Source organism: Lepisma saccharinum, chromosome 1 (assembly GCF_977018435.1).
Source record: "Lepisma saccharinum chromosome 1, izLepSacc3.1, whole genome shotgun sequence".
Classification (NCBI taxonomy): domain Eukaryota; kingdom Metazoa; phylum Arthropoda; class Insecta; order Zygentoma; family Lepismatidae; genus Lepisma; species Lepisma saccharinum.
The window spans coordinates 107266458-107293339 of NC_139229.1; the positions used below are offsets into that span (position 1 = coordinate 107266458).

A 26882-nucleotide genomic window follows, 5' to 3' on the forward strand; every position below is an offset into this window, starting at 1 on the left:
TACTACATGAGACGAGGTATTACATACAATATTTTTTTCAATATGTGTTCCGAAAGCCGAAAGTTAACTTATGATCGATCATTGATTTGTCCTCCTTTCCAAAATATTACAATCCACCTTACACTCTAAGCAGATGGTGCCATAAGGTTTATTTAATTTCCCTCTATTTGTACTGAAATGTTTGTGCATGTTAAAAATACCAAGGTTAATAACAGTTGAGTTTAAATAACTCACGTTTCGTTTTGTTGTTGTTAGCTGTACCTAACAATATACGTAGTTTTACTAAGAAATGTCCAATTCTTGCAGCAATATTTTATTGTAATTTCAAACGAAAAAGCCAGGAGAGAAGCAAAGACAAAAACAAACACTAAAACTGACATAACTAATGCTATCCAAAATTCAAGAGTCAATATCTCAAGTTTTGAAACTCGAATTGCACAAAAATTTTCACTATGATACTGTTCGGGAAATGTGTACACAAACGATTCGCTAGAAGTAGACTGTTTTTCAATGATTTCAATAAATCACCTGATTTAGAAGTTTCAGAAAATTATTCATGAAAGTAGACTGACGCAAGTCCCTTTCTCTCTGCCTTTTCCTGTTTTGCCCCCGACAGTTTTTTTCTTTGCTGTACTCATTTTCATTGGATGCAAAAACGGAAAACCTGTTAAGTACGTACTCTTCTAATGCATGTGATTCACTCACTACCAGACCACAACTGAGTATCCGAAGGGAAGCAATAAATACTACAAAGTATTTACAAGAAAATGTTTATTGTTCCGCTTATTGTTGAGTATTATTAAAATGTTAAAAAAAAACGCCCAGTAGCCCTTCAGAACAGCACCTGCTGCATTCTGAAGCAGTGAACGGAAAAAGAAACACCGACAATTTAGTTCAAAAGATTCTCTCGGGCTATCGACCAGGTGAGTTGTTGAAAAGATTCCAAGCTTTCAAGAAGACTTCTACCCTGAAGATGATAGCGACGTTAGCTCTCGAAAGCTTGGAATCTTTTCCACAACTCACCTGGTCGATAGCCCGAGAGAATCTTTTCATTATTCAGCACCTGGAAAGTTTAAAGTCTTACTACCGACAATTTAATTCGTAAAAGTGAGAATGGATCTTATAAGGGATTGTTGACGTTAGAGGACAGGTTCCGCGTGATTGTTGACAGTCGATTAAAGCAGCAAGCAAAATAAAAACGAAACAAAAGGAAGGATGTTTTGGCATTTTATCCTCTTATAAATCTCCAAAGTGTTTCAATTGGAACTTTGCAACGTGGAAGTTGCATAGCAACAAATATGCTCAAGAACAAGTTTACCCCAAAGGATGTTAATCCGGCTCCGTTCTGCCTTCATACCGCCCCGGCGTCCGTGAAACAACAGGGGGTATGGCCGTACCCATGGTGGAATGACAAACAGGTGGGTGCACGCACATGGCTCTCAGCCATACGTCAGAGCTCTAACTTCAACATAGTGAACAACGCCAGGAGAGGGGGTACTTTCTAGAGGGTAATGGCAGCACGAGGTATTGTACAATGGAGATGCATGATTGACGAAAAATACCTCATTTACAGGCAAAATACGTTGCACGATTCTAAAAAACAATTTCCCCGGCTTCAGAAAGTCCTCAAGAACGCAATTCCGTAAGTACTTTCTCGTCTTTTCTCCTGTAAATTTTAAGAAATCCGTCTCCGGATTATACTATCATTACCCAACACTGCATAAATCGACAAAACCCTCTCAGAACGCCCCCAAAACCAGTACGCTATCACGGCCATAATGAGTTACAGATTCGAAACAACAAGTAACAGTAAGTACTCGTAAATCTAAGAAATAGACATTGATATGCATGATTTCAATTTAGGAAATGTTCCATATTCGAAAATAACACGTTAGCAATGTAAAGAAGTCCGAAATATATGATTTGTAGGTGTTTCCCTCATACGATAATAGTACCGCAGGATTAATTTGGAATAAAACAATTGCAACTTGAGCTCAAAGAATACTGAAGGTAGTAAACAAAGGCAAAATCTACTGAGCATTTCGAATATACCATAATATTGAAACTGTGATTTACTCAGTATCCTCAACAATCACAAGTAGGTCCGTAATTTTATGAAGTAAAATGTTGAATATTAGAGAATTTGCATTTGCAGAAAAACGAGATTGATGCACAATTCACTTCTTATGGAACAAGAATTCAATATCCCCCCCCGCCGTTACATGCATTATAAAATGGTAGATTTGTGTCACTTGGCTCGTGAACTATCAGTTGATGAATAATGTTATTTGCTACAGGTTGTTTTTGGAATATGCAGAGACAACAAGTTAACACATAAATTATGATTTGAATACAATATAATGCATTGTGTTCAATATAGAGAGATATCTGAACATTTCAGTATTGTTTACTACTTCTTGACGAACATCTTAACTTATTCTCACCTAGTTTATTGCAAATTGCAAACGAGCAATTCTGCCCTAGATCAGGAAACTCCATAATATATCCAAAATTACGACTTTAGTCTTTTCACACGAAATATGTATATTCACACAGTACATATGTCACGAACCAACATCAATACTCCAATCCTTTCCAGAATACAAATACGAACTTCTCATCAAATACTTTATATAGTGCACAGATTTCACTTGCAACAACTTTGTGTTGAGAAATGCGTGACGCAGCTGTTTTCTGCTTGTGATACAATCACAATCACAATATCCGGTGTAGTCTCTAGACTGGTTGCATCCAAAGCAACTCAATGCACCTACCAGGAACGTTGTCTTCAACGAAGAGTTGAGTGTGACCACAACTGAAATATCAGTTGAAAATCGCATCGCGTGGGTGAAAAGAAAAGCTGCCATTGGCGATAGTGGCAACTTGACAGGACAGAAATTTTTGGTAGTGTCTGCTGGAACCTCAAAAGAGATCTGCGTGGCAGCAGACTCGGTCTTTGTTTTATCGTGATTTCATCATGCTATGTATGCAATTACGTCTGTAACCTATGCTGTAACACATACGGTGAAGTTCTAGCGATTACTTTCACAAAAATGTTTTAAGATTAGGTCCCTTAGCATTCTTCTAATAATAAACCCAAATGCTCTCATAGTTAGGTTAGGTTATGTTAGCATTAAAATAATATCGCTAAATGCTTTCTAAAGAAAAAGGTTCTAAATTACCTGTACATTCATTCCCACTAATCATAAACTTGCATTTTCCTCGTCTTCGTCTGTTCTTAAGATTTGTAACATCCTCTTAGCAGACTTACGTGGCAGGAGCAAATTTGACGCTTATTCTTACTACTGACACGTGCGTGGCAGCAGACTCGGCCGATTTTTTTTTAAATCCCAACGTTCTGGAGGAATAAAATAGAAATTTCCTGACGAGGTAGGGAAATGCTCGAAATTTCCGGACAATGGAAATCTCGAACTCAATACATTTTCTCCAAACATAGGAGAAAACGTTTACATACGTGAACATACTCATTTGGAATTTCCTCACTGTTATGAATCCCGAAAAGTCGGAAATCATTTCCTTCAGTCGGGCGGGACGGATTTTTTTCTTTTTTTTTTGGCACGTCTCCAGAGTCCAGTCTGTGTCTCCAGAGGATGAGGATGGGAAGGGGGCTCGAGATTCCTAAATATCTCGTTTTACAGTGGAGATAATGTGGTTTGTGGCTTCTCAAATGTGAAATAATACAGGGTGGTGCAAAATTTCGTTTACAACGCTTGGGAGGTGAATCGCCAAGTAAAAACAAGGAAACAATACAATGTGAAAAAATGTCGAAATCGGCACTGTTTGCGAGTGACAGGCGTGCGAAAATCGCCTCACACCATGTGTAAAGCACAATAACTCAAGAAGGAAGAAAGATATCAATGTCGGATTAAAATAATACAAATAAAGTCGTGCCTGACAAATACAATGGTGCAGCAATTGAGGCCCAGTGTAAATTGCGCAAGGGGACTCTCAAAGAAAGTGGGGAATCCCCTGATGGAAAATATAGAAAATTTACTACTATTTTCTACATAACGTTAATGTTGAGATCGGAATGTAGGCAGTAAAAATGACGACGTATGTTCACATGTTCCACTACTGCTGGGACACCGTCCCACACTCGGGAAATAGGAAATTGACCCGATAATGACGCTATGCCGTCAGATTACGCTGAGATTGATTTCAGCTAATTGATACAGAAAGCCCCACTAGAGACGCTGGAACTGTAGGTCACCTGTTACGTATTAGCGTTGGTGGATACTACGTACAGAGTGTAGTCGACCGTTGTTCTTCATGTCTGTTCTGCGTGTCGCAGCGTGGAGTTTAGTCTGGTTGAATTGCGCCAAGGAATATTGTACGTAGAGTACGTATTCCCGTGTTCTTTCTCGGTTTGCAACAACTGCGTGGACCTGTGTGACATTACGTGGGTGCTAATGACGGTAGTTGTGATCCGTCACTCGGAGGGAAAGTGCCCCTGTTGCTGGGCAGTTCTCGAACAGGACAATGGCGGAGTACTCTACCCACGAGCTTGCTGATATGCATCTCGTTTGTGGAGAGGCAAACCGAAACAGCCGTGAAGCACGGCGTTCGTATCACGAACGCTTTCCCAATAGCCAGTTACCAGCACATGCACTCTTTCAAAGACTTGATGCTCGACTGCGTGAAACTGGATCTCTACTACCCCGTAGGTGGGATTGTGGAAGACCCCGCACTGTGCAATTTGAAGAGGACGTGTTGCGGGCGCGATACGAGACCGTCCTGGCACCAGCACACGTGTCATTGCTCGTACGCCACAAACTCACCATAGCAATGTGTTCCGCGTTCTTCAGGAGGAGGGATTGCACACATACAAATTGCATAAAGTGCACCACATACTGCCCACGGACTTTCCCCTACGCATGGATTTCTGCCAATGGTACGTGCAAGAAACTCTTGCCATTCCAGATTTCCCAACAATAGTTTTGTGGACCGATGAGGCAATGTTCACCAGGGACGGCATGTTCAATAGCCACAACAGCCACGTCTGGGATATGGACAATCCGCATGCAATCATTGTGCGCCATCATCAACATAGGTTCGCAGTGAATGTGTGGCGTGCCGTAGTAGGTGACCACTTGATAGGCCCGTACATTTTGCACTCTACTTTGTGTGGTGGGAATTATCGGGTATTTCTACATGACGTATTACCCGAACTTTTGGAAAACGTGCTACTGGCAGGTAGACAACGTATCTGGTTTCAACACGACGGCGCCCCTGCACATTTCAACCGGGGAGCCAGGGCCTTACTCGGCGATCGTTGACTTGGCAGGGGTGGACCTTTACCGTGGCCACCTCGTTCCTCCGACCTCACACCACTGGATTTCTTTGTATGGGGAGAAATGAAAAGGCTCGTGTATGAAACTCCTGTGGAAAGTGCTCAGGACCTCGTTGCTCGTGTTAGTGCCGCTGCTGGGACAATTGGTGACATGCCAGAGGTATTTGACCGTACCAGACAATCAGTGCTTCGCCGATGCCACCTTTGTCTTGAAGTCAATAGCGGACATTTTCAACAACGTCTCTGAGTATACCGGTGATTGTGAGTCCCTATCAGCACCTCATAGTGCTGGAGATTGCTGTACTTCATACCATCGATCTGCATGTGCGGAGGTTGTTCGCTTCTCAATGGAATCCCTTCAAGATGAGCTGTGCCTAGAAATGTTACATGCCATTGTGTGCGTTATCTCGCCATTCTCCGTCTTCATTCCTTCGAGAATTACCCACTTTCTTTGGGGAGCTCTCTTGTAGTATGTACAGCCTGACGTCATGTAGCCATTGTTTAACTTTTGTTTTTCGTACTGCAAAGTAGTGTGTCAACATTAAGGGATTGAAAACATTTTTTTATGATTTTCCGGTATTTTTTTCCATTTGGGACGGTGTCCCAGCAGTAGTGGGACATGTGGACATACGTCGTCATTTTTTACTGCGTACATTCCGATCTCAACATTATGTTGAAAATAGTAGTAAATTTCCTATATTTTCCATCAGGGGATTCCCCACTTTCTTTGAGAATCTCCTTGCGCAATTTACACTGGGCCTCAATTGCTGCACCATTGTATTCGTCAGACACGACTTTCTTTGTATTATTTTAATCCGACATTGATATCTTTCTTCCTTCTTGAGTTATTGTGCTTTACACATGGTGTGAGGCGATTTTCGCACGCCTGTCACTCGCGAACGGTGCCGATTTCGACATTTTTCCACATGGCATTTTTTCCTTGTTTCTACTTGGCGATTCACCTCCCAAGCGTTGTAAACGGAATTTTGCACCACCCTGTATATGGTGATCCTATTTTAACAATAGAACGATATTACTGATTAGTGATTTCATGTTTAATACGAGCTGCTGTTTCGGGATGTCGATGACAGTTGTTCGCTGATTCAGTGATTCTATTCACATTCAGTAGAGATGTGTCGTTCGTGAACGACCCGTTCGAAATGAACGAATCAGTCTTGTGAACGAAGAGATCCAGTCCACTTTTCAAGCGAAGTCGTTCACGGTAAGGAGAATAGGGAGACAGAGGGGAAGGGGAATGTAAGAAGTCTCTTCTTGTTGATCTTTGGAAGGGCGAATGTTCATCCCAAGCGGGTCACTCCATCTGCATTGCTCCAGCCACAACCCTGAATCCACTACTCTCGCATAGAACATTAGGAATGGGCGAAATTAAAACAAAAGGGAGCGTTTTTGGAGGGAAGTTGAGAGCCAGCAGAAGAAGGGGGGGTGAAAGAGAAGAGAGGCTAAATAAAATCACAAGGCCACTCTGTCGACTCTCCGCGCATCAACCAAACTCATTCACTGCTCAGTTCGGATATTTCGTTCACGGGTCACAGATGACTGACAGGCCCGTTTTCTTCCATGGCTCATTCGTTCAAACCGACCGGGAGAAGATCTTGGGATCCGGATCTCTGAGATTCGGATCCCTCCGCGCGCACCCACCCTCCTTTCTGTGGCATGCAGGAACTGATCAACAAAGCCTGCAGCCATAAGGAAAGGAAGTTGTAGCGAAAAGAAGCTGAAACCAATGACGGGGGTGCGAGTGGGATTGACAACAGGGTTGGCATGTTTAAAACAAAAGTGTTTAAAACACTTCGTTTTAAACGTTTAAAACACACGGCTTTGTTCTTTACAAATGTTTTAAACGTCTAAAACAATGAGTTTTAAACATGTTTTTTTAGAAGGGTTTAAAACACATTTTGGTGGTAGATATTTTACAGTCTGTGATAATTTTTTTGTTTGGCAACCCTGTCTTTTCATTGAATCTGTGTCAATTAATCCGTCCTTTACGGGTCTAACTTATCGCACAACACTTCGGCAACCTTATGTTCTGACGTCACGGGAGAAAGCTTTAGGCTAAAAGCCTACGTTGTTAGCTTAGGTAGGCTAACTATGTATGCACAAGGAAGCAAAACTGTTGTGCAACAAGAAAGAGACGCCTGCTTTACTGTAGAAATCGAAACTTCTCAGTTTCGTACCGTCCAGTAAGTTTGAGACTGGTGGAAGCTGGAAACTAATATCTGAATACGCAATGCGTGATTTTGATCATGCCGTGAATTTTTTCTTTTGCGATACGATTCATTGGTTTGTATAACTCAATGAAGCGCAGGTGCTTACTTTTTGTAACATAATTTTGTACTTGGAAAGATAAATTGATCTGGAGAATCTATTATGACCAGGGTTGGCATGTTAAAACAAAAGTGTTTAAAACACTTTGTTTTAAACGTTTAAAACACACGGCTTAGTTTTTTTACAAATGTTTTAAACGTTTAAAACAATGTTTTTTTTACAAGTGTTTAAAACACATTTTGGTGGTAGATATTTTATAGTCTGTGATAATTTTTTTGTTTGGCAACCCTGTTTCTTCATTGAATCTGTGCCAATTAATCCGTGCTTTACAGGGCTCACTTATCGCACAACACTTGAGCAACCTTGTGTTCTGACGTCACGGGAGAAAGCTTTTTAATTTTATGCTAAATGCCTACGTTGTTAGGTTAGGCAGGCTAGCTATGTAGGGTAAAATCGGGTAGCCCCGGACATCGGGTACCATCGGACAGTGTGAGTTCCGAAACTGCGGTATGAGCTAGCAATACTGTATCAGCAGAAAAAGAAAGGACTTTGTTCTACCCTGCACGTGCAAGTAGTAGGAGTTAATCGGTGAAGAATAGCGGACGTACTGCAAGCCGCTCTGTTTCTGCGTATGCGGTGTTCGACCCGAAGTAACTTAAGAAAGGTCATTGCTATTATAAAGGTAAGTAAATGAAACACAAATAGTTGTCAGTGTACTGGTTAGGGTTTGAACAAATCGTGTGTGAAACCGCAAGTATATATTTGACTGTGTGATAATATGAGGCATGTTATTGTCGAATGGCACGTGTCGGGTAGCCCCGGACAGGCAATTGGAGGGTAACACCGGACAAAATGTAGCAGTTCTTGACACTGTGTGATAGCGTTCCAGTTCTGCTACTTGTTGACGGACATTGCAGTCATAAGGATTTGAAAGTGATCCAATATGCGAGGGATCACAGTATTCATATGCTCAGTACTCCTCCACATACCACGTACAAGACTCAGCCCCTTGACAGGTCTTTTATGAAACCGTTTAAAGGAGCATACAATGAAGCTTGTTCGATGTGGATGCGCAAGAATGATGGAGTAAAGATAACCGTTTATGATGTAGCACACCTTGTTGCAGAGGCATACCGTAAGATGTGTCGCATGGACATTGCTCTCAATGGATTTTCGTGCACTGGAATATATCCATTCAACCGTAATATATTCACAGACATTGACTACCTGCCTGCAAACGTGACTCGCGTTGAAATATGTTACACTCCGCAAACCTGTGAAGACCCAGAACCTTCAACTTCAGCAGCGGTGGAGGCAACGAGGGCTGCTTCTTCTCCGTCGTCTGCAGTGGATCCACGTTCTCTACATGTCACCGAGGAACCTGAATCTCCTCGTCCATCAACTAGCAAAGAGCTCTCCATTATTGAAAAGTTATCACCATTACCAGAAAATCGTAAGAGATGTTTAGCGTCACGAACAAGAAGAACTGCAGTGAGTGAGATACTAACATCTTCACCATATATGAAGCAACTTGAAAGAAAGGTGACCTCAACACATGTACTAGCAAAGAAAGGACGCAAGAAGCTAATGGGCCACGATCAGCTTGCTTGTGACAATAACAAAGTGGACATACGACCAGACGAACAGGATAGCACAACTGAATGCATCATTTGCGGTGAAACGTTCAATGAAGGCTGGATTCAGTGTCAATCCTGCGATGGCTGGGCCCATGACAACTGCACCGATATCGAATCAACTGATATCCACTACATATGTGATCACTGTAAACTTCCTGGGTAGGTGTTCTTATTATTCCTTCCAAGTGTAGAATATGATTTTTTTTCAATTATCTTAAGTGTCCGGTGGTACCCGCCAATATGTGAAAATATGTAAAATGTAGCGATCTGTATTGTCATTTGTTTATGTACTTCTTTTTGCATTTCTTTGGATAACTTTGCTTTGTCAATAAAGATCACATTCCAAATAAATATTTCAGGCTTGTTTTAAAACAATTTTGCATCTTCTTACCAAGAAGCACATCACTGTGTGAACATGTCCGGGGCTACCCCATTTTCCCCTATGCACAAGGTAGCAAAATTGTTGTGCTACAAGAAGACCCGTGCTTTACTGTAGAAATCGAAACTCCTCAGTTCCTTGTTTCGTATCATCCTGTTAGTTTGAGACTGGTGGAAGCTAGAAATGGAAACTAATATCTGAATACACAATGCGTGATTTTTGATCATGACGTGATTTTTTTCTTTTGCGATACGATTCATTAGTTTGTGTAACTGAATGAAGCGCAGATGCTTACTTTTGGTAACATAATTTTGTACTTTGAAAGATAAATTGATCTGGAGAATCTATTATGCCACTAGAGGTTGTTTTCTGCTATATAAACTGTTCAGGCAGCAGGAAATATTTCACCCTGATTTTTCCAGGACGAGGATAGTAATTCTATAATATTTAGTTTCTTGAAATTTAGATGAATATCAATCCTAACCTACTTCAGCAGTGGCGAAAAAAAGGGGGGCTATTACCTCCAACTTTTGTCCCTGCAGTAGAGGTGTGCGGGATCCCGAAAAGTCGGGACCGGGCTCGGGAAAGAAAATTTCCTTCCCGATCCCGACTTCCGGAAATGACTTACGGACTTTTCGGGATCCCAAGCAGTCTGGAAATTCCGAATGGTCATTTTAAAACGTCGTCAATTCTAGACGTTCTCTGCATTGTAAATGTCTGGAACTTATCGGAAATTGTTAGGTTTTGTACCAGAAGTGCAAAAACAAGCACTTCAGATGGAAATTACGTGTACAATTCGAGATTTCAAGAGCTTTGGGAAATTTCGAACACCTCCCGTCCCGAAAATTTTCCGACTATTTCGGGAAATTGAGAATTTTCCCCGTCCCGAATGTCAGGATTTAATAATTTCCCGTCCCGACCCAAAACATTCTGTCCTGCACACTGTAAGCGACCAAGCCGAAACGCCACTCAAATTGTTGCCGTCTCGCCTTTGGAAGCCACAATATAGCCAGACCACGCCGAATAAGAAGATTGCTGACGTACAATAATTCTCACCAACGCGGCCGACTCAGTTTGCAGGGACCAAAACACAACAAAATCCCGCAGATCTCGGTGAAAGAATCAAGGGGCTCTTATGGAGAGACGTCGTATACACTATATACATTTTATTTACATTTGTTTACACTGCTCGCTGCTCCTCTTTGGGTACGGCGCACATATAGTTCTGCTCCGCTTACCTGCGGTGCCCACTGGCGGGACTCTAACCTGGTATACCGGAAAAGTTCCCCGCACACTTCCGTACGCTAGCCGGGACGCGAACCCGTCACACTGGCTTGTCCTACAGTCGCAACTTGTAGTTCAGAGCACTGCTGCTTCCGCGTCTGGCCTAATCGCAGGATGAGTCATTTGCGTAACGCTTCAAATGCACATTGAGTACCTCCGGGCAACTCGAATATCACTCAGCCGACGTAACAATATTCCAAACAAATTGTCTCTTGCGAGAAACTTAGATCACACTCAGCATCCCTTAGCGTACGAGTAATGCTGCACTGAACTAATGCACTGCGAACTGTTATGCACGAAGTCTTGTAAAGCACATCCAATGAACTTTCGCGCCCGAACTCTTCCACTGAACTTTTCTCTACCAACACTTGTCCAGAACTGTCCTGTTCTATATCGTCCACAAAACTGTTGTTCTCTCCTCTCGCGGGTTTCCATTCTTCCTAAAACTTCCACATAAAGGGGCAAGTTCTGATTGGCCCTTTCCTTTTGAACCACGGGGTCATGCAGGCCAAGGTTCCAGAAACTGTCGGCTACCGACATACCCAACCTGATGAACGTTATCTCAGAAGAGGGATCTATTTTGGCTGAAAAACAGCAAGCGGCTGTCGCCAAGCATGGTAGGTGGTGGTGAAAGTTTGGGCCGGAATAGCCACTACTATTGTTCTGCAAAGGTGGGAGATGACGGGCAGAAGATTCACCCTTTTGAAAGGAAGATGTGGAATTTAGGTCAGAGCTTGGAGACAAGAATCTGCTTAGTTCCCACGAGAAGAAGTTTCCTTAAACGGGCATATGAGCATAATGCATCTTAAATAAATAATATGAATATGCATATACCTATACTTAAGATAATTAGTAAAAAATATATTAGTGGTAATATGTACGGTTACAATACCCCTACCCTGCAGTATGGTAAACCTTATCTCCAAAGGGAAATAAACTGTCCTTGTCGCCACTGTACCCATAAAAATGAGAATTTTTTTCTTTAAAAACTTTAACTATAATTTACTGGGAAAAGGTTGACTTTGTAATACCCCACGTTGCGGGGTCACAAAATTCCACGCAACGTGCAACCACTCGTAACTCCAGGGTATGGAGATTCGAATTGGCAACACACCGCTCCTTGCTCCGGCTGGTCAGTTGGGAGCCCCAGTTCTCACCCAGGGATGGGGATTAAGACGATCCACCCTTCCTCCATGAAGGAAACCACCGAATTGCGACACGTGACAGTAAATAAAATTCCAAATACTTTATAATTAAAATGTCCAAAATCTTTAATCACGAATCGCGCGCGTACATACTGATTCGCACATGTTAAAAGTTATAATTTGTTGGGTCTTGCACGCTCGCAGGCAGTGATAAGCAATTTATTTAACACGAGAGTCCGCGCACCGCCTTCACAGTTAATAGCAAGACCTCAACTGCTACCTCAAGCGCGAGGCGCAGCATAACAGATTGTTCTAACTTACAATACAAACTCATAACATAAAATAGCACAAGAAAAACTGATAATTTATATAACACATCAATGTTAATTAGCGATAGTAAGCGAAAGTTCAGGTTGGCAACAATTAAAAATGCCAACGTGGAATAGATTCGCTTCCTCCACCATCAGGGGGGGGGGGGCTCGTATACCATGAGGGGTCGAATGGACCTAAAAGCAAAATCGGTTAGGATGGAAAAATAGTGAGTAGACACAGATCAGGATGGGCTTGTATTTGTCCTCGTCGGGTTTAAGAAGCCTAGAGAGTTAGTTAGTTGGTTGTTTCCCACTGCACTATTTGAATTTTGAATACTCACATGTTAGTTATGAACGCATCGTTGACATCCTGTCTGATCATATATGTGTTTGGGTCGAGGCCCGCAACATTTTTTCTTGTCATCTGATTTCTATATTGAACATTATAGAAACGACACATTTTCCATTAACAGTATTTCATTTAATTTGATTTAATTTCATTTAAGTCTATCCGACGTCAGGGGTGGGATTACCACTACGTTATCTGACCTAGATCAGGATAAGTATTTTATTGCTCGGGTTCATTTTTTAAATATGTGCAGCTATAGGTAAACATAGTAACTTAAGCCCTCAGAGTCGTAGACCGACAAAAGTACACCTCTGTTAACCGCCTCGTGTGGGGAGGAGGGACAATTGTAGTTGTTGGGGTAATGCACTTCGAAGCAGACGTGCCCCCCACTTCGTCAATTTTATCAAAATAACCATTATTCATCCTCATCGTTGCCATTAGCGAAAATAGCTTCGCTTCTTTTTTTTTTTTTTTTTTTTTTTTTTATTCAAAGTGCCTAATTTTCGCATATTCAAATACACACAAGTGAAGGGGGTTCATGCCACATTAGTGATTTTAAATTGTATTCTCGGAGCCATGCACACATTTCCTAACATTGTTGCCTTGTAGTCGATGAGTTGTGCAGGTACAGCTGTGAAGTTGTTAATAAGACCCAACACAGACAAGTTCCCCAATCGACATAGATTTTTAACTAGAAAATTGTTATGATTACAGTATACACCCATATCAGTATACAATAACATGGTGTCATTTTTTTCTGTTTCTGTTGCCAACAAAAGCAAATCTACAGACCACAGGTTCGAGAAACAAGACATGTTTTAAAAGAAATTCTCCTGCACATAACATGGACCACCTACAGCAATGAAATAATATAGATCTAATTAACAAATATAATTCAAAGTTATGTAATAAGATTTGGTTTAGTATTTAATCACAGCAGCAAAAACAAACTCTCCATTCGCTTCACATCGGAGATTAACTATATTTTGCATACATGCAGGTAAGCACTCGCGAGGTGTGCTATTGGAAGACACAGCGCCTTCAATACAAGTGAGGCAGTGGAGTAAAATTATTTCTTTCCATGCATTGATCTGAATCCTCTTGTCCAAATAAAACAAAAGCTCCGGTCCCATCTGGAGACTGCAAAACTGATATGTATGTCTATTCAGAAAAACCACCCATGGACAATACCGTTGCGCTCTCCATGTGTAATGGCTGAACGCGAAGATGCTCGAGACTGCTTTCGAAATTATTTTCAGCCTCACAATTTCATCACACACAGGTAAAGAAGTAAAAGGTAACATTTCTCTCCTTCCCTCGCTTTTAGCCATCGTCCAGTGTCCTTCTACATAGCGTGACTAGCAAATGTATTGAAATCGAAATGAGAATTATCCATTTATTTGGTCTCCCCCTCCCTTTTTTGCATGCATGTTGCGCTGATATTGAAAACACACCGCTATGCTTTAATAAAAAGAACATCCATTGTACAACTGTATAGGTCGAGGTTCATAAGCCTCGTCCATCTCATGCCAGGGACTGCATATTTTGTGGACAGTTTATAGTGGCATCATATTCCTTCACTCGAGAGACTTGCAAGACAGCACAGGTTATATATGATCGAAAAAAAAGGTTACAAAGCATATAACTTTTGTTTTATTCACTGTAACAATTTATGTGTAAATTATAACATGTTTGACTTGTTGCGAGTTTGAGGACTTCGGATTCTGACCATGTATACCCGAGAAGCGAACATTTAAAATGGTGACTCGTCTAGAAAATTGGTCAAGAGTAGAAGTGAGGGCAGTGGTGCGGTTACTGTGGGCCAAAAACACTACACCTGCTGACATTCGTAGGCAGATTTGTGGAGGTGTATGGGGAGAAGCCAATTTCAAGGCAACATGTAGCGAAGTGGTGTCGTGCCTTCAAAGAAGGACGGACCAGTATTGTTAATAACAACATTGGACACAGCGGTAGGCCCAGTACCTCAACCACTGACGTGAACTGTGCTCTTGTGGATGAGTGTATTCGTGAGGACAGAAGCTCAATATCAGCTGAGCTGGGACTACCATTTGGTTGGCTGGCCACCATTATCTGACATGTGATGATGTCAAAAGAGCTGCCTCACGGTGGCTACGAGAACTTGACGCGGATTTCTGTGCAACCGGTATGGAAAACCTCATCTACCATTGTGACAAGTGCTTGAACAAAAAAAAAAGTTGATTACATCGAGGACTAGTGTTGAGTGCCCTCCATCATCAGGTGCGTTGATCTTCCAGGTATGTCTAACACATACGCCATAATAGGGTTTGTAACCTTTTTTTTCTTCGATCACCCCTCGTAGATCTGTTTTTTGTCCATATGACAATGCTTGCTGTTAGTGATGCTGTTTAACCTAACAGCTGAGGGGCCGGGGCATTCCACATTTACCTTTGCTAGTGCAATAAATGTCAATGTTTTAAGTTATGCAATAATTTTTGACATTATATTCATGTCCATTTCCAAAACTTAGATTTATATACACAACCAACTCGCTCTTGCAATATATTATCTATTGTGAAATGTTCTCGTATGTTCGCGAAACAGGAAATACACGTCATAGCTTCCGTGAATCGATTGCAAGGTTACTGAAGCACGCAAAATACCGTAAACCAAGAATTAAATATTCCAAATGCAGGCATCATGCACAAATAGAATAATCGGGCTGAAACCACCATGTTCTGGCACCAAGTATCAAAAACCTGTGGTAATTTTATTATATGTTAGGAGGTGAGTGAAATAGTTGTTGCAAGTTACATTTTAAACCCAGTACATGTGTAGGAGAAACTGCGTATAAGCCGTCTCACTCTCTCCGTATGTGTGTCAGGTGGTCGTGTCGATCGCTAGTTGTATGTCACAGCTTAACCAGTGAAAACCGTAAGAATTAATGTTTTTACATGAGGTAAGTTGGCATACTCTGTTTCAAGCTTCTAGCTGTAGAGCCTATTTGCAAAGTGTAAGTTTGGCTCGTCGAAAGCAGCTCAAACAGTGTTGCTAGCTGTAGGTTAATTTTACCCGTTATACAATTGCAGGAGGTGATTTGCTTATACCCTATCTGGAAGGCTTGGAGTGTGTGTGTGTCCATGGTAGGTTAATTTAGTTTGCAATAGATCGTGTATGTTTTCCCTTACAAGTGATAAAGCAGCCTTACTCTGTAAGGCATAGTGTGTATGTATGAGTGGGTGGGGTTAGTTTAGTTCACGATAGATAAACCTGTCACGCCATGCACCACTTTCTGCCTTTGAGTCACCTGTAAGGCTATATGTGGGTGGGTGAGGGAGGCTAGTTTAATTCACGATAGATTACATTTTGAATTTGCTCACCCTCTCTCTCTCTGTCTGCGTGTCAGGTGGTCATGTCGATCGCTAGTTGTATGTCACAGCTTAACCCGTACTAGGTAATATTAACTGTACTTCAAAAAGTAAAATTGTGTGTATCTCATGTCGAACTAGAAATAAAAAAGTCAAACATTAAGCATGCATGCAGATTAATTAAGCCGTAAGTTCAAAATTTTGGCCCCCTTCTCCACAAATCGAATTACATACATACATACATGTGGAAAAACAGAAGTATGCATGTTTTCGCCCCGTGGCGTTACAAGAGCCCCTGTAAGTAAGGCTAATCGGGACTGGACCTACAGTTTCAAGAACCACTTGTGCGAGTATCGAACCCTTGAATACAAGGCTACCACTGCGCCATAAGGGAGGAGGCCCGGTAGGGGGGGGGTAGAGAGGAGGAAGCATTAACACCACTATTGCCAGTTAGCGTCTTCTTCATCTTACTGCATACTTATCATCTTATAGAAGGTTACGCCGTCAACTTGTAACTTGTAGGTTAGCCTCGCCTGTGAAATATCATGATTTTTTTTAAAAAAAGGGTTGTGAAGCAACTAGTCAGTGTTGCCAACTCCTATTGGTAGGTTAGCTTCGCCTGTAAAATATCACATGGTGAAATTTTCTTGGGGTGGGTTGGCAAAACTGATCCTCACTTAATGGCGTTCAACCGGGCACACTGTACTACTAATACTTTGCTATACAGTATGTAACATTCTTATTCGTACACACGGATTTTCAAAGAAAATGCTTTAATATCTGAAAGGAAATACACTCTTTTGAAATTGTTTCTTTACAATTCAATAACTAATATCATTACGAATATAAAATCTTACCCAAATTCTGTATAACCAATTACAATAATAAATTAAATGAAACTGAAAGAGAAACATGCCATTTTTTATACAACTTTTCTATTCGTACACTTAATAATATAAAATAAAAAAGGGTATTCAGTTCAAATTGACTGACAGTTCTAATACTTTGATGCGTATCCTTTGGCTTTAATTACTGCTTGACACCTGTTCTTCATAGAATTAACCAGTTTCCGACATGTTTCAGAGCTTATTTTATTCCACTCGGCTTGCACAACAGTTTTCAACTCTTGTTTGGACTTGACGCCTGCTTTATGGACTCGCCTCTTCAATGTTGCCCATAAAATGCTCAGTGGGATTTAAGTCTTGACTTTGAGCTGGTGTTGTAGTAGTTTGGGCACATTCCATATTAGCCAATTCATGTTAACTCGCGCCTTATGCTTACTGTCATTGTCTTGTTGGAATCTGTTGATAAGCGGCACTCTGCTTTACATTGTTCTTCAATATGTCCAAATAGACATATGCTTCCATGATACCATCAATAAACTGGATGGTACCAACACCTTTGGACGACATACAGCCCCAAATCAATAATGACCCACCACCGTGTTTAACTGTTGGAACTGTGTTAATGTGATCATTGTCTTTATTTGATTTTCTACAGACCCTATTTATCCCATCTGACCCGTATATATTAATCTTGGACTCGTTTGACCATATGACACTATCCCAAAATTCCTGGTCCTTGTGGATGTGCTCTATTGCGAATGAAAGTCTATTCCTGCGATTCACCTTATTTACATACGGCCTCTTTCGTGGTATTCTGCCATTATATCCATGCTTCCATAAGGCACGTCGGACAGTTTGATCGGACATCATCTTGCCAATAACATTTTCTACTAACGGTCGTAACTGTGGAACACTTAGTCGGTGGTTTTCTCGCACTCTTTTTAAAATAAAGTGTTCACCACGTTTATTCAACCGTCTCTCTTTTGGTTTTCTCGCCACATTCTGTGCTGAACCTTCCTCTCTAAATTTGTTTACTATGTATTGAACTCAGGAGTGTGATTTATTGACTGTTTGTCCAATTTTTCTTAACGAATAACTTCTAAGGGCCAAATTTATAACAACATCCTTCAGATCGGAACTACGTTCCTTCACCTGCCCATTTCGAACACGCTGATAGATAGACGATAGGCCTACAACAATACCTACGCCAGCATGCTACTTGACGGGGAGCGCGCCTGCATGTTCAAACTTGTTACGAAGTTGCAAACTGCACGAAATCGCCCGAATAGCGGTGGCGCTGTATGCGAGGAAGATTGAAACTCTTGCCTGTACGAATAACAATGTTGCATGAAACAGCGTGGTTTTCTCTTTTCACACAAATTATACGATCTGTTTATACACTTTGAACATACATTTTTATTGACATTTGTTGGTGAAACCTTCATTAACATTAATTTCCAGTTACATATGAAAATGATTATATTTACTAGTAGATATAACATTTTTTCCTCGGAAATTCTATGTGTACGAATAACAATGTTACATACTGTAATATTACAATATTAAATTGTATACAAACAACTAAACTGATTTTATCAATAAATCATATTTGCTTTTGCACATAAAAATGATTAAATAAGATTTAGTTTATAACGAAGATAAATTACTTCAATCTTGTACATTGTTGAACAAAGATTGATATTAAGAAGAGATGTATTTAACTTGTGCTTGAAAAACAATGAAAACGTTGCATATATTATTTGGAATAATCATTAGCTTATAAATTCTGAATAAATGTTGCAAAAATACGCGAATAATAATAATAACATAAGATAAAACGTAAATATATACATGAATTATAAAAACAATTAAGTATAAATAATTTAATCCAAGTTCTTAACTTGAAAGTATACGAATAAGGTAAATGCCAATATACAACTTAAATCTGCCTAACATGGCGGTCGTTACAACTTTGTTTTGTTTAAATCATGTTTTTTAAAACTCATGTTTAAAACTACATTTAACATAAATCATTGTATGTACTCATAATTAGTTTGACAACATTCCGTGCTATCTGGTGTTGTCGCGACAAAGAAAACCTACGGTGCCTATGTATAATTAATATGACACACGGGAGAGCCGGACTCGATTCCCGGGATTTTTTCCGACAATGTCCCTGCATGAAGTTGGAATTCACATAACCTCTGATATGCCTTCGGCAACCGTGGAACGTGATGCTCATCGCTTCACCTCCAACATGGCCGAGATCGAAAATATGTGGGGCCCTACCTCTACACCCTTCCTCTATATGAGGGCGTGACACGGGAATAAGTTCGCATTTTTATTTATAACAGAGACCAGTGACGTGCACTGAGGAGTAGCTAGTCTAGCAGAGATAGATCAATCAATCTCACATCTCGAATTATATTCAAATCACAATATTTATTGTCTTGTTAAAGCCACCACAGCTCATACGCAACACTTTCTTTACCACGCGCTTCTCGTCCATCGGTGTTCTCCGCGGGCAAACTGGCTGGATACCCTAGCTCGCTCTTCTTCCGCCAGACCAGTTTCCAGGTAGAAAGAAAAGGAAGATTTCTACCTCTACCTCTCTTGTCCCCTCGCTCCCCGCTGCAATGGTTGAAAGCGCAGGCTTTCAGGTCCCCCAGTCTATCTCCTATAGAACAGATAGGGGATTGGTTTCTCATAATTTTTTTGTAAATCCTCTAAAGAACACAGGGTAAAATTTTCTGCAGTACTTATGTTCTCTGTATTTACACAACCTTTTACACGTTGTACAATATGTGCGTATGTATAATATGGGATGTAGTTTTATTATTTATGAAATGGGAACGTGTTATGTGCAGACAATGATGTTATGCTCTCTTTCTTTTCTTTTTTTTCAAATATGGAATATATAATGATTAAATTACAAATGCTCAGGCTCTCTCTCGCTCTCGTTTTAGTAGTGTTTTATTTAAATATACTACTCTTGGTCTCTAAGTCATAAATACGGATGTATTTATTTGGGCAAGAGAACGCGTGTTCATATTGTTGTTGGTTTGGTTTATTTTACTTCGCTTTTCTGCCACATTTGGTTATCGCGAAAATGAGGATTGAGTGATAATATGATGAAATTGGTTAAGGGACCTCATATGAACAATCCAGGCCAGGATTCGAACCCGTGATGAGTGCGCATTCTTGTCCTATGTGTTGCAGTGAATAATGAAGTAATTTGGAATAAAAATGTATCTCAGAACTCAAAAAGTCAAATGAATATAATTGAATAAACTACAAAAAAGTGTGTTGTGTTTTGTTACCTGTCACCAAATCAACCAAGCGTGGGGGAGCGGTTATCACAGCGCGCTACGACACCAGGATTTCCGGGTTCGAACCCCGAACCAGGCATTGCGTTCCCTGTGCTCGTCCCTTCATCAATTTCATCGTATCTTCGCAATTAACCAAATGTGACAAAAAAGCGACGCTAAGTAACAAAAATGAAATCAAATCATTGATTGATTGCTCAATTTGGTTTATTTTACTTCGCTTTTCCGCCACCTTTGGTACGACAAAATTGATGAAGGGACACACACAAAGAACACAAATGGCCAATCCGAGATTCGAACCCAGGATCTCTGGCTTAGAGTCAAATCAAATAGTTTTTTTATTTTCAAATGTGGGTGGGGGTTACGTGTACTTTATTCTAGTACTCATTCATAATTTTGCAATCTTTTTCTGTTATTGACATTCTTCTTTTTTGTAGGAATACTGGCCCTAAAGGGAGGAGGGGTGTGACCCACAACACCCCCCCCCCCTTGAGCACGCCACTGACTGCTACCCCAAGTGTCGACGTCACTGCACGTCACTGACAGAGACCAATAAATATTTCCAATGTTGTAACTGTCGGTTCCCAACAAAAGCAAAAAGATAAATGTATTTCCTCTGTAGTTAAATAATCAAAGCTGTTTCCTTCAGGTACTTCTTTCCTTCCTCTCCTCTTTCCGACTACCTGTGAAAGATTTGCCTATCAGCTCAGAGTCTCTTTCGTTTGTTTTGAGATGCGGATCTTTCGTTCACGCTGACCGAGAGATCCTCTAAGCTCCAAAAGCACACTCGTTCACAAGGGAACCGTCGGTCCGTGGTGGGAACCGTGATCGAGATGAACGAAATGACCGAGTCGAATGAACGGATCATTTTCGTGACCCGATCTGCGTGATCCGGATCAACTTACTAAACGATTCTGCCCATCAGTCATTCAGATTCAGTATTCAGCAATGGCTAAAGCACAAAAGCCTCGTAAGGTTGAAGAAATGTAGCATAGCGTCTCAACAGTATAGCAACTATTTAACGGACCAGAAGCATTCCATGATGTCAGAAAATTGATTTTTTACGTCATATCCGTTGTATACAATGGATGCCGTAGAAGAGAAAGGAAAGGATAATCCTATAGTTTATTTAGATATTCGTGTAGGAGAAGAGAAAAGTAAGTTTTAACTATTTTTAGTGCTGCCAGTAAGATACAGGCAAATGAATGGAATGCCAAAAACAATCTTTACGTTTTAAATAGTCACATTCGTTCAGATCCTATTGTTCATGCTGACTAGACAAGCTTCTGTTTCCCAGAAAATGTTTGCTTGAATCATTATATCAGTCACTGCAATTGGTAGTTGTTGTTTTCTTGAAACTAAACTATTATAGAATAACGTGCAATCACAAGTGCGGTTTCTTTGACACTCTAGTTTCATGCAACCTGTTCTTAAACAATTCTCCATCTACTGAGAATTTTTCAGGGATTATTAGTATTTAGTTACATAGTCTGTGATTTTTATTCTTTCCAGTTGGTCGTGTCGTATTAGAATTGTTTGCAGATGTGGCTCCCAAGACGTGTGAAAACTTCCGTGCACTTTGCACTGGAGAGAAAGGTACTGGGTCACTGGGTAAACCTCTTCACTACAAAGGATGTGTTTTTCATAGAGGTAAGCTATTTTATCATGCATTTCATGTATTGGTCATGAAGTATCTTGGGTTAAAAAAATAATGGAGAAAACCCAGTGAAAATATCTCTTAAGGTTTTCATGTTGCAGGCGATCAAACTTTGGATTGCGTTACTTTTAAAACGCTCTATATTTGAATGTAGAACAGAACTAACCTATCCACGCGCCAATGGTTCGTGGGTCTAGCTATTCTCCGTCGGAGAATTAATTTTCAACGAACAACATAAATTTCAGCTATGAAACATTCCCACATCACACAAAACCCCTTCCCGATGTTCGACAATGCTACAGGAACTTATTACGGTAAGTAGTTTCTTCTGTAAAAATAAATAAATGTGTCCGAAGGATAGTAAACAAGTACCATAAGTATTTACAACTGTACAGCCGTTTGAAGTTGCAAGGTGGTTACCCCCACACCCCCTATACGCCTTCATGGCGTGGTGCTACGCACAGGGGAGCACTTTACCTTTTTTTTTTTTTTTTTTTTAGGTGGTTGCTGTGTTCAAATTGGTAACATTATCGTATGGGTAAAACGGATTCCTTCAAATTTACAGGAGAAAGTACTTACGGAAATCATTTTCTTGAGCGTTTTGGAAGTTCCTGGGTACTATTATCGTATGGGTGAAACACCTACAAATCATATATTTCGGACTTCTTTACATTGCTAACGTGTTGCGGAACATTTCTTAAGGCGAAATAATGCATTTCTAACTAAGATAATGTTTATTTTCTCTATTTACGAGTACTTACTGTTACTTGTTGTTTCGAATCTGTAACACATTATGGCCGTGATAGCATACTGGTTTAGGGGGCGTTCTGAGAGTGTTTTGTCGATTTATGCAGTGGTGCAACCTCGTTCACCGGAAAATATCTACTTTCGTGCCCCTATTTGAAATTATGCTAATACGTCGCATTTACGTGTAGAACTTGTAAAATAACCTTGCGATTTACCACGTTCATTGTCCATACACAGCAATTCGGAAGCATCTTTCTTTCGCAATTCGTTAATGCTCTTCCTTTACGCACAACACTCTTGCAACCTTGAATATTGACGTCAGACGAGGAATGCCTACGTGGTTAGGTTAGGCCTGTTAGGTTAGGTTCCATTAGCATTAATACAAAGAAAAAATAATATTTTCGCTAAGAGACGCGTTACCTTTGTATTGCCTAACATGAAAAAGGTCTCTCCTGTGACGTCAGAACACAATGTTGCTAGAGTGTTGTGCGATAAGTGACACCCGTTCGGGTCGGAACCATCTTTCTTTCGAAATTTGTTAATGCTCTTCCTTTACGCACAACCATCTTGCAACCTTGAATATTGACGTCAGACGAGGAATGCCTACGTGGTTAGGTTAGGCCTGTTGGATTAGGTTCCATTAGCATAGATACAAAGAAAAATTATTATTTTCGCTAAGAGACGCGTTAGCTTGTATTGCCTAACATGAAAAAGGTCTCTCCTGTGACGTCAGAACACAATGTTGCTACAGTGTTGTGCGATAAGTGACAACCATTTGGGTCGGAACCATCTTTCTTTCGTAATTCGTTAATTCTCTTCCTTTACGCACAACAATCTTGCAACCTTGAATATTGACGTCAGACGAGGAATGCCTACATGGTTAGGTTAGGCCTGTTAGGTTAGGTTCCATTAGCATAAATACAAAGAAAAATTGTAAAAACAGCTCTCTCCTGTGACGTCCGAACACAATGTTGCTACAATGTTGTGCGATAAGTGACATCCATTCTGGAAAAATAGCTTGTTCCGAACTCGACAGGTGGTTCTAGTGAAAACACTGCGAGGCTGAAACACTGGCTACAGGGTTGCATCGTCTTAACACACGGAACATTGCACTCTCATGCAAAAAGCAAATGGCGGGAGCAGAAACAGCGTGTCGGACAGAGATTTTCGCAGAAAACAAAACGCATTCACATTAAAATGGATCAAATCTACATTCAGGAACTGGTAACAGTATGGTATAGTGAAAACACATTTCTTCAAATTTACAAGAGACTACTTACGGAAATGAGTTTCTGTAGACTTTTGGAAGCTCGTGGAAGTGTTTTCTCCCTTCGTTCAATTTATTCGGCCGGTAAATCATGTTTTTTCGACATTAATGTATCTCCGATGCACGATAGCTCTTGCCACCATTATCGTAGACTATGTGAATTAAATGTTCCGTGCATTCCATTATGTAACCCCCTGTTAGTGTTGCAACCATGCGGTTGTTTTACAAGTTGATGTGTGAGCGGGCTTTTTTTATCAAATTTAATTTTCTACGTTTGCCTAACCTAACCTTCCGTGAATGGTTTGTGGATTAATTTTCGCTTAAAAACCTTCTGTGAATAGTTTGTGCGGCATTTTTCAGTTAATAAATTTGGAAACACTGCATATCAGCTGACTATAGACAACGTGAGTTGCCCGCCATATTGTGTGTAACGAAAGCAAATTAACAACGAACAGTAAATACTTGTAATGTGAAAAATTACCCTTTTTTCAGATAGAAAAGCAAAATCCCACGTTCAAAAATGTTCCGCTATGCATAACAGGTAAGTACAAATGTAAATAATTAGTAAATATACAAGTGAAATGTGTTTTCACTATACCATACTGTTACTGAAATAAGGCTGAAATTAAACCTCAAAAGGTAACTTACCTCTTTATCCCAAGTGCAGGCTGAATTGCAGGTCAAGAGAGAAGTAAGTCATATGTCAAAAGTCTTTCTTGTCCTTTTCCACAGAATACTACCCTCCCCTTTCCGTACCGTCATACAAATAAGAAGTTGCAAAATTATCCCATCCCACAAGTCGTTCAGAAAATACAACCCTCCCCTATTCTGGGCTGCAGTTACGAAGAGAAATGTGAACTATGTTCCTCAAGATAACATTGTCACACAAAACATTTCCAATGTCTGAAATCTCCAACCCACCAATATGTCATACAAATAACATATTGCAAATTATCCAATTGCACAAGTCTATCATAACAAGAGAAAGAAAATGTGTAGATAACCCTGATAAAGCCATTTAGACTCTACATACGTAAGGAACTTCAATATCAAAAAAACTTAAGTTTCATAGCCGTAGAGGTTAAAAAAATACCTTCCGTGGTATTTAGAAACACCATTTGATTATTCTCTGACACTTGCTTTTCACTTTCGACCTAAATCATGTATTTAATTTTCTGTGTTCTACGTTCCAAATCTGTCTCCTTTGCTGCTTTTAAAAGAACAAATACATGCTCAGTTAAGTACCTGTGTTAGCTGATGTCGTGTGAGAATCTGGGTAGCATGTGATGTTTGTAACATACACTACGAGGGTCACTATTTATATTTTGAGCCTAACAATGAAAAAACAGGAATTTGGCATTGAAAACTGCTTTATTATTTTTCGAAGTATTCTCCTTTATGGTCAATACACTTTTGCATTCGTTCGAACCATTTGTCAAAGCAGTTTTTCCAATCTTCTTGAGACACCTCCATAATATGGTGTTTGAACGCATCAACGACGTCTTCCGCCGACGAAAATCGTTGTCCACGCAATTTATTCTTGACATTCGGGAACAAGAAGAAGTCATTGGGTGCCAAATCAGGACTGTACGGCAGATGACCCATCAATTCGATTTTTTGACTGTTCATAAAGTCGGTTGTTAGACGAGATGTGTGACAGCTGGCATTGTCTTGATGAAGAATGATCCGACGGCGTTTGTTTGTTTTCCGTATTTGACTGAAGACCTCTGGCAAACAAATCGTTGTGTACCATTCAGAGTTGACCTTTCTACGTTCCTCTAAAGGCACAGTTGCCACATGACCAGTTTTCCCGAAAAAAAACAGGCGACCATTTGTTTCGATGTGCTTTGAGCGCGAACAACTTTTGTTGTATTGGGTTCATCTTGAAACACCCATACAGTCGACTGCTGTTTACGTTCTGGCTCATATGCATATATCCATGATTCGTCACCTGTTACAATCTTATATACGTCTTTTGAAGCACCACAATTGTATTTATTGAGCATTTGTTTGCACCAATTGACACAAGCGTCTTTTTGAGTTTTTGTCAAATTGTGTGGGATCCAACGAGAACATACCTTTCTCACAGCTAAATGATCATGTAATATTTTATATATGCTGGTGGAACTAATGCCTATGGTTGCCTCAATCTTACAGTATGTCACATGACGATCTTGCAGTATTAGGTTTTGCACAGCATCAATGTTTTCTTGAACAACAACTGATTTTGGACGACCTTTGCAAATCTCGTCGGTGAGCGAATGGCAGCCACGATTAAATTCGTTATACCAGCATTTCACAGTGGCAAAGGATGGAGCTTCATCGCCAAATGTGGAAGTAAGTTGATCGATGCACTCTTGTCTTGATAATCCACGTCGAAAACGTAAAAAATCATCGCACGAAAATGTTCACGAGTTAATTCCATTTTATTGTTGTCGCGCAATCTCCAAGGCAACATAAACAACACAAATGAAGCTATTGACAAAACATTTGAAGTACGTTATGGTCAATAATGCCAGACGATTCCGTGCAAACGTCAAATCGCGCCTAACTTCAATCAGTGTTGCCAAGGCTCAAAATATAAATAGTGGCCCTCGTATTCATAACTCTGGTTTCCTGTGATTTATGTTAAAAAATAGAAATTTTCATTCTGTATTAGAAATTATAAACCAAATATGTTTTGCTGCAAAATTACATTTTTCTACTCGGACATAATGAATCCAGTGGTAGGCGGCGGTTGCTATGATGGGTTGTGCCAATGTAATCAAAAAATTGAGAAAACAACAGCACAATGCCCACCCCCTCCTTGTGGTTGCACCACTGGTCAAGATGTTTAACTTTTAATTTATCATCGTTTCACAACTTGGAAAACTATGTAGGAAATAAGTAATAACGTGCTAATCCAATTCATCTTCACTCACTATCCTATCTTTTATATGCTACAGGAGACTTCCCTAAAAGCACAATTACAGACGCCAAGTTGAACACTGA

The 26882-nt window shown here is 40.3% G+C and overlaps 2 protein-coding genes across 4 annotated transcripts in view; one reads left to right on the plus strand and one right to left on the minus strand.

Annotated features, from left to right (window-relative positions):
- LOC145999131 (AN1-type zinc finger protein 2A-like) overlaps nt 1-2689 on the minus strand; it is a 39395-nt gene extending 36706 nt beyond the window's left edge. For both annotated transcript variants that reach the window (XR_014443370.1, XM_083136068.1), the window contains exon 1: nt 2445-2689. Coding sequence is in view for 1 of the 2 variants with exons in the window: in XM_083136068.1 (XP_082992194.1) it covers nt 2445-2499 (55 nt within the window). In the remaining variant the exon portion in view is untranslated. The remainder of the gene's footprint in view (nt 1-2444) is intronic.
- An 18480-nt stretch (nt 2690-21169) lies between these two features.
- LOC145999142 (peptidyl-prolyl cis-trans isomerase D-like) overlaps nt 21170-26882 on the plus strand; it is a 37132-nt gene continuing 31419 nt past the window's right edge. For both annotated transcript variants that reach the window (XR_014443371.1, XM_083136080.1), the window contains exons 1-2: nt 21170-21377; nt 21733-21870. Coding sequence is in view for 1 of the 2 variants with exons in the window: in XM_083136080.1 (XP_082992206.1) it covers nt 21305-21377; nt 21733-21870 (211 nt within the window). In the remaining variant the exon portion in view is untranslated. The remainder of the gene's footprint in view (nt 21378-21732; nt 21871-26882) is intronic.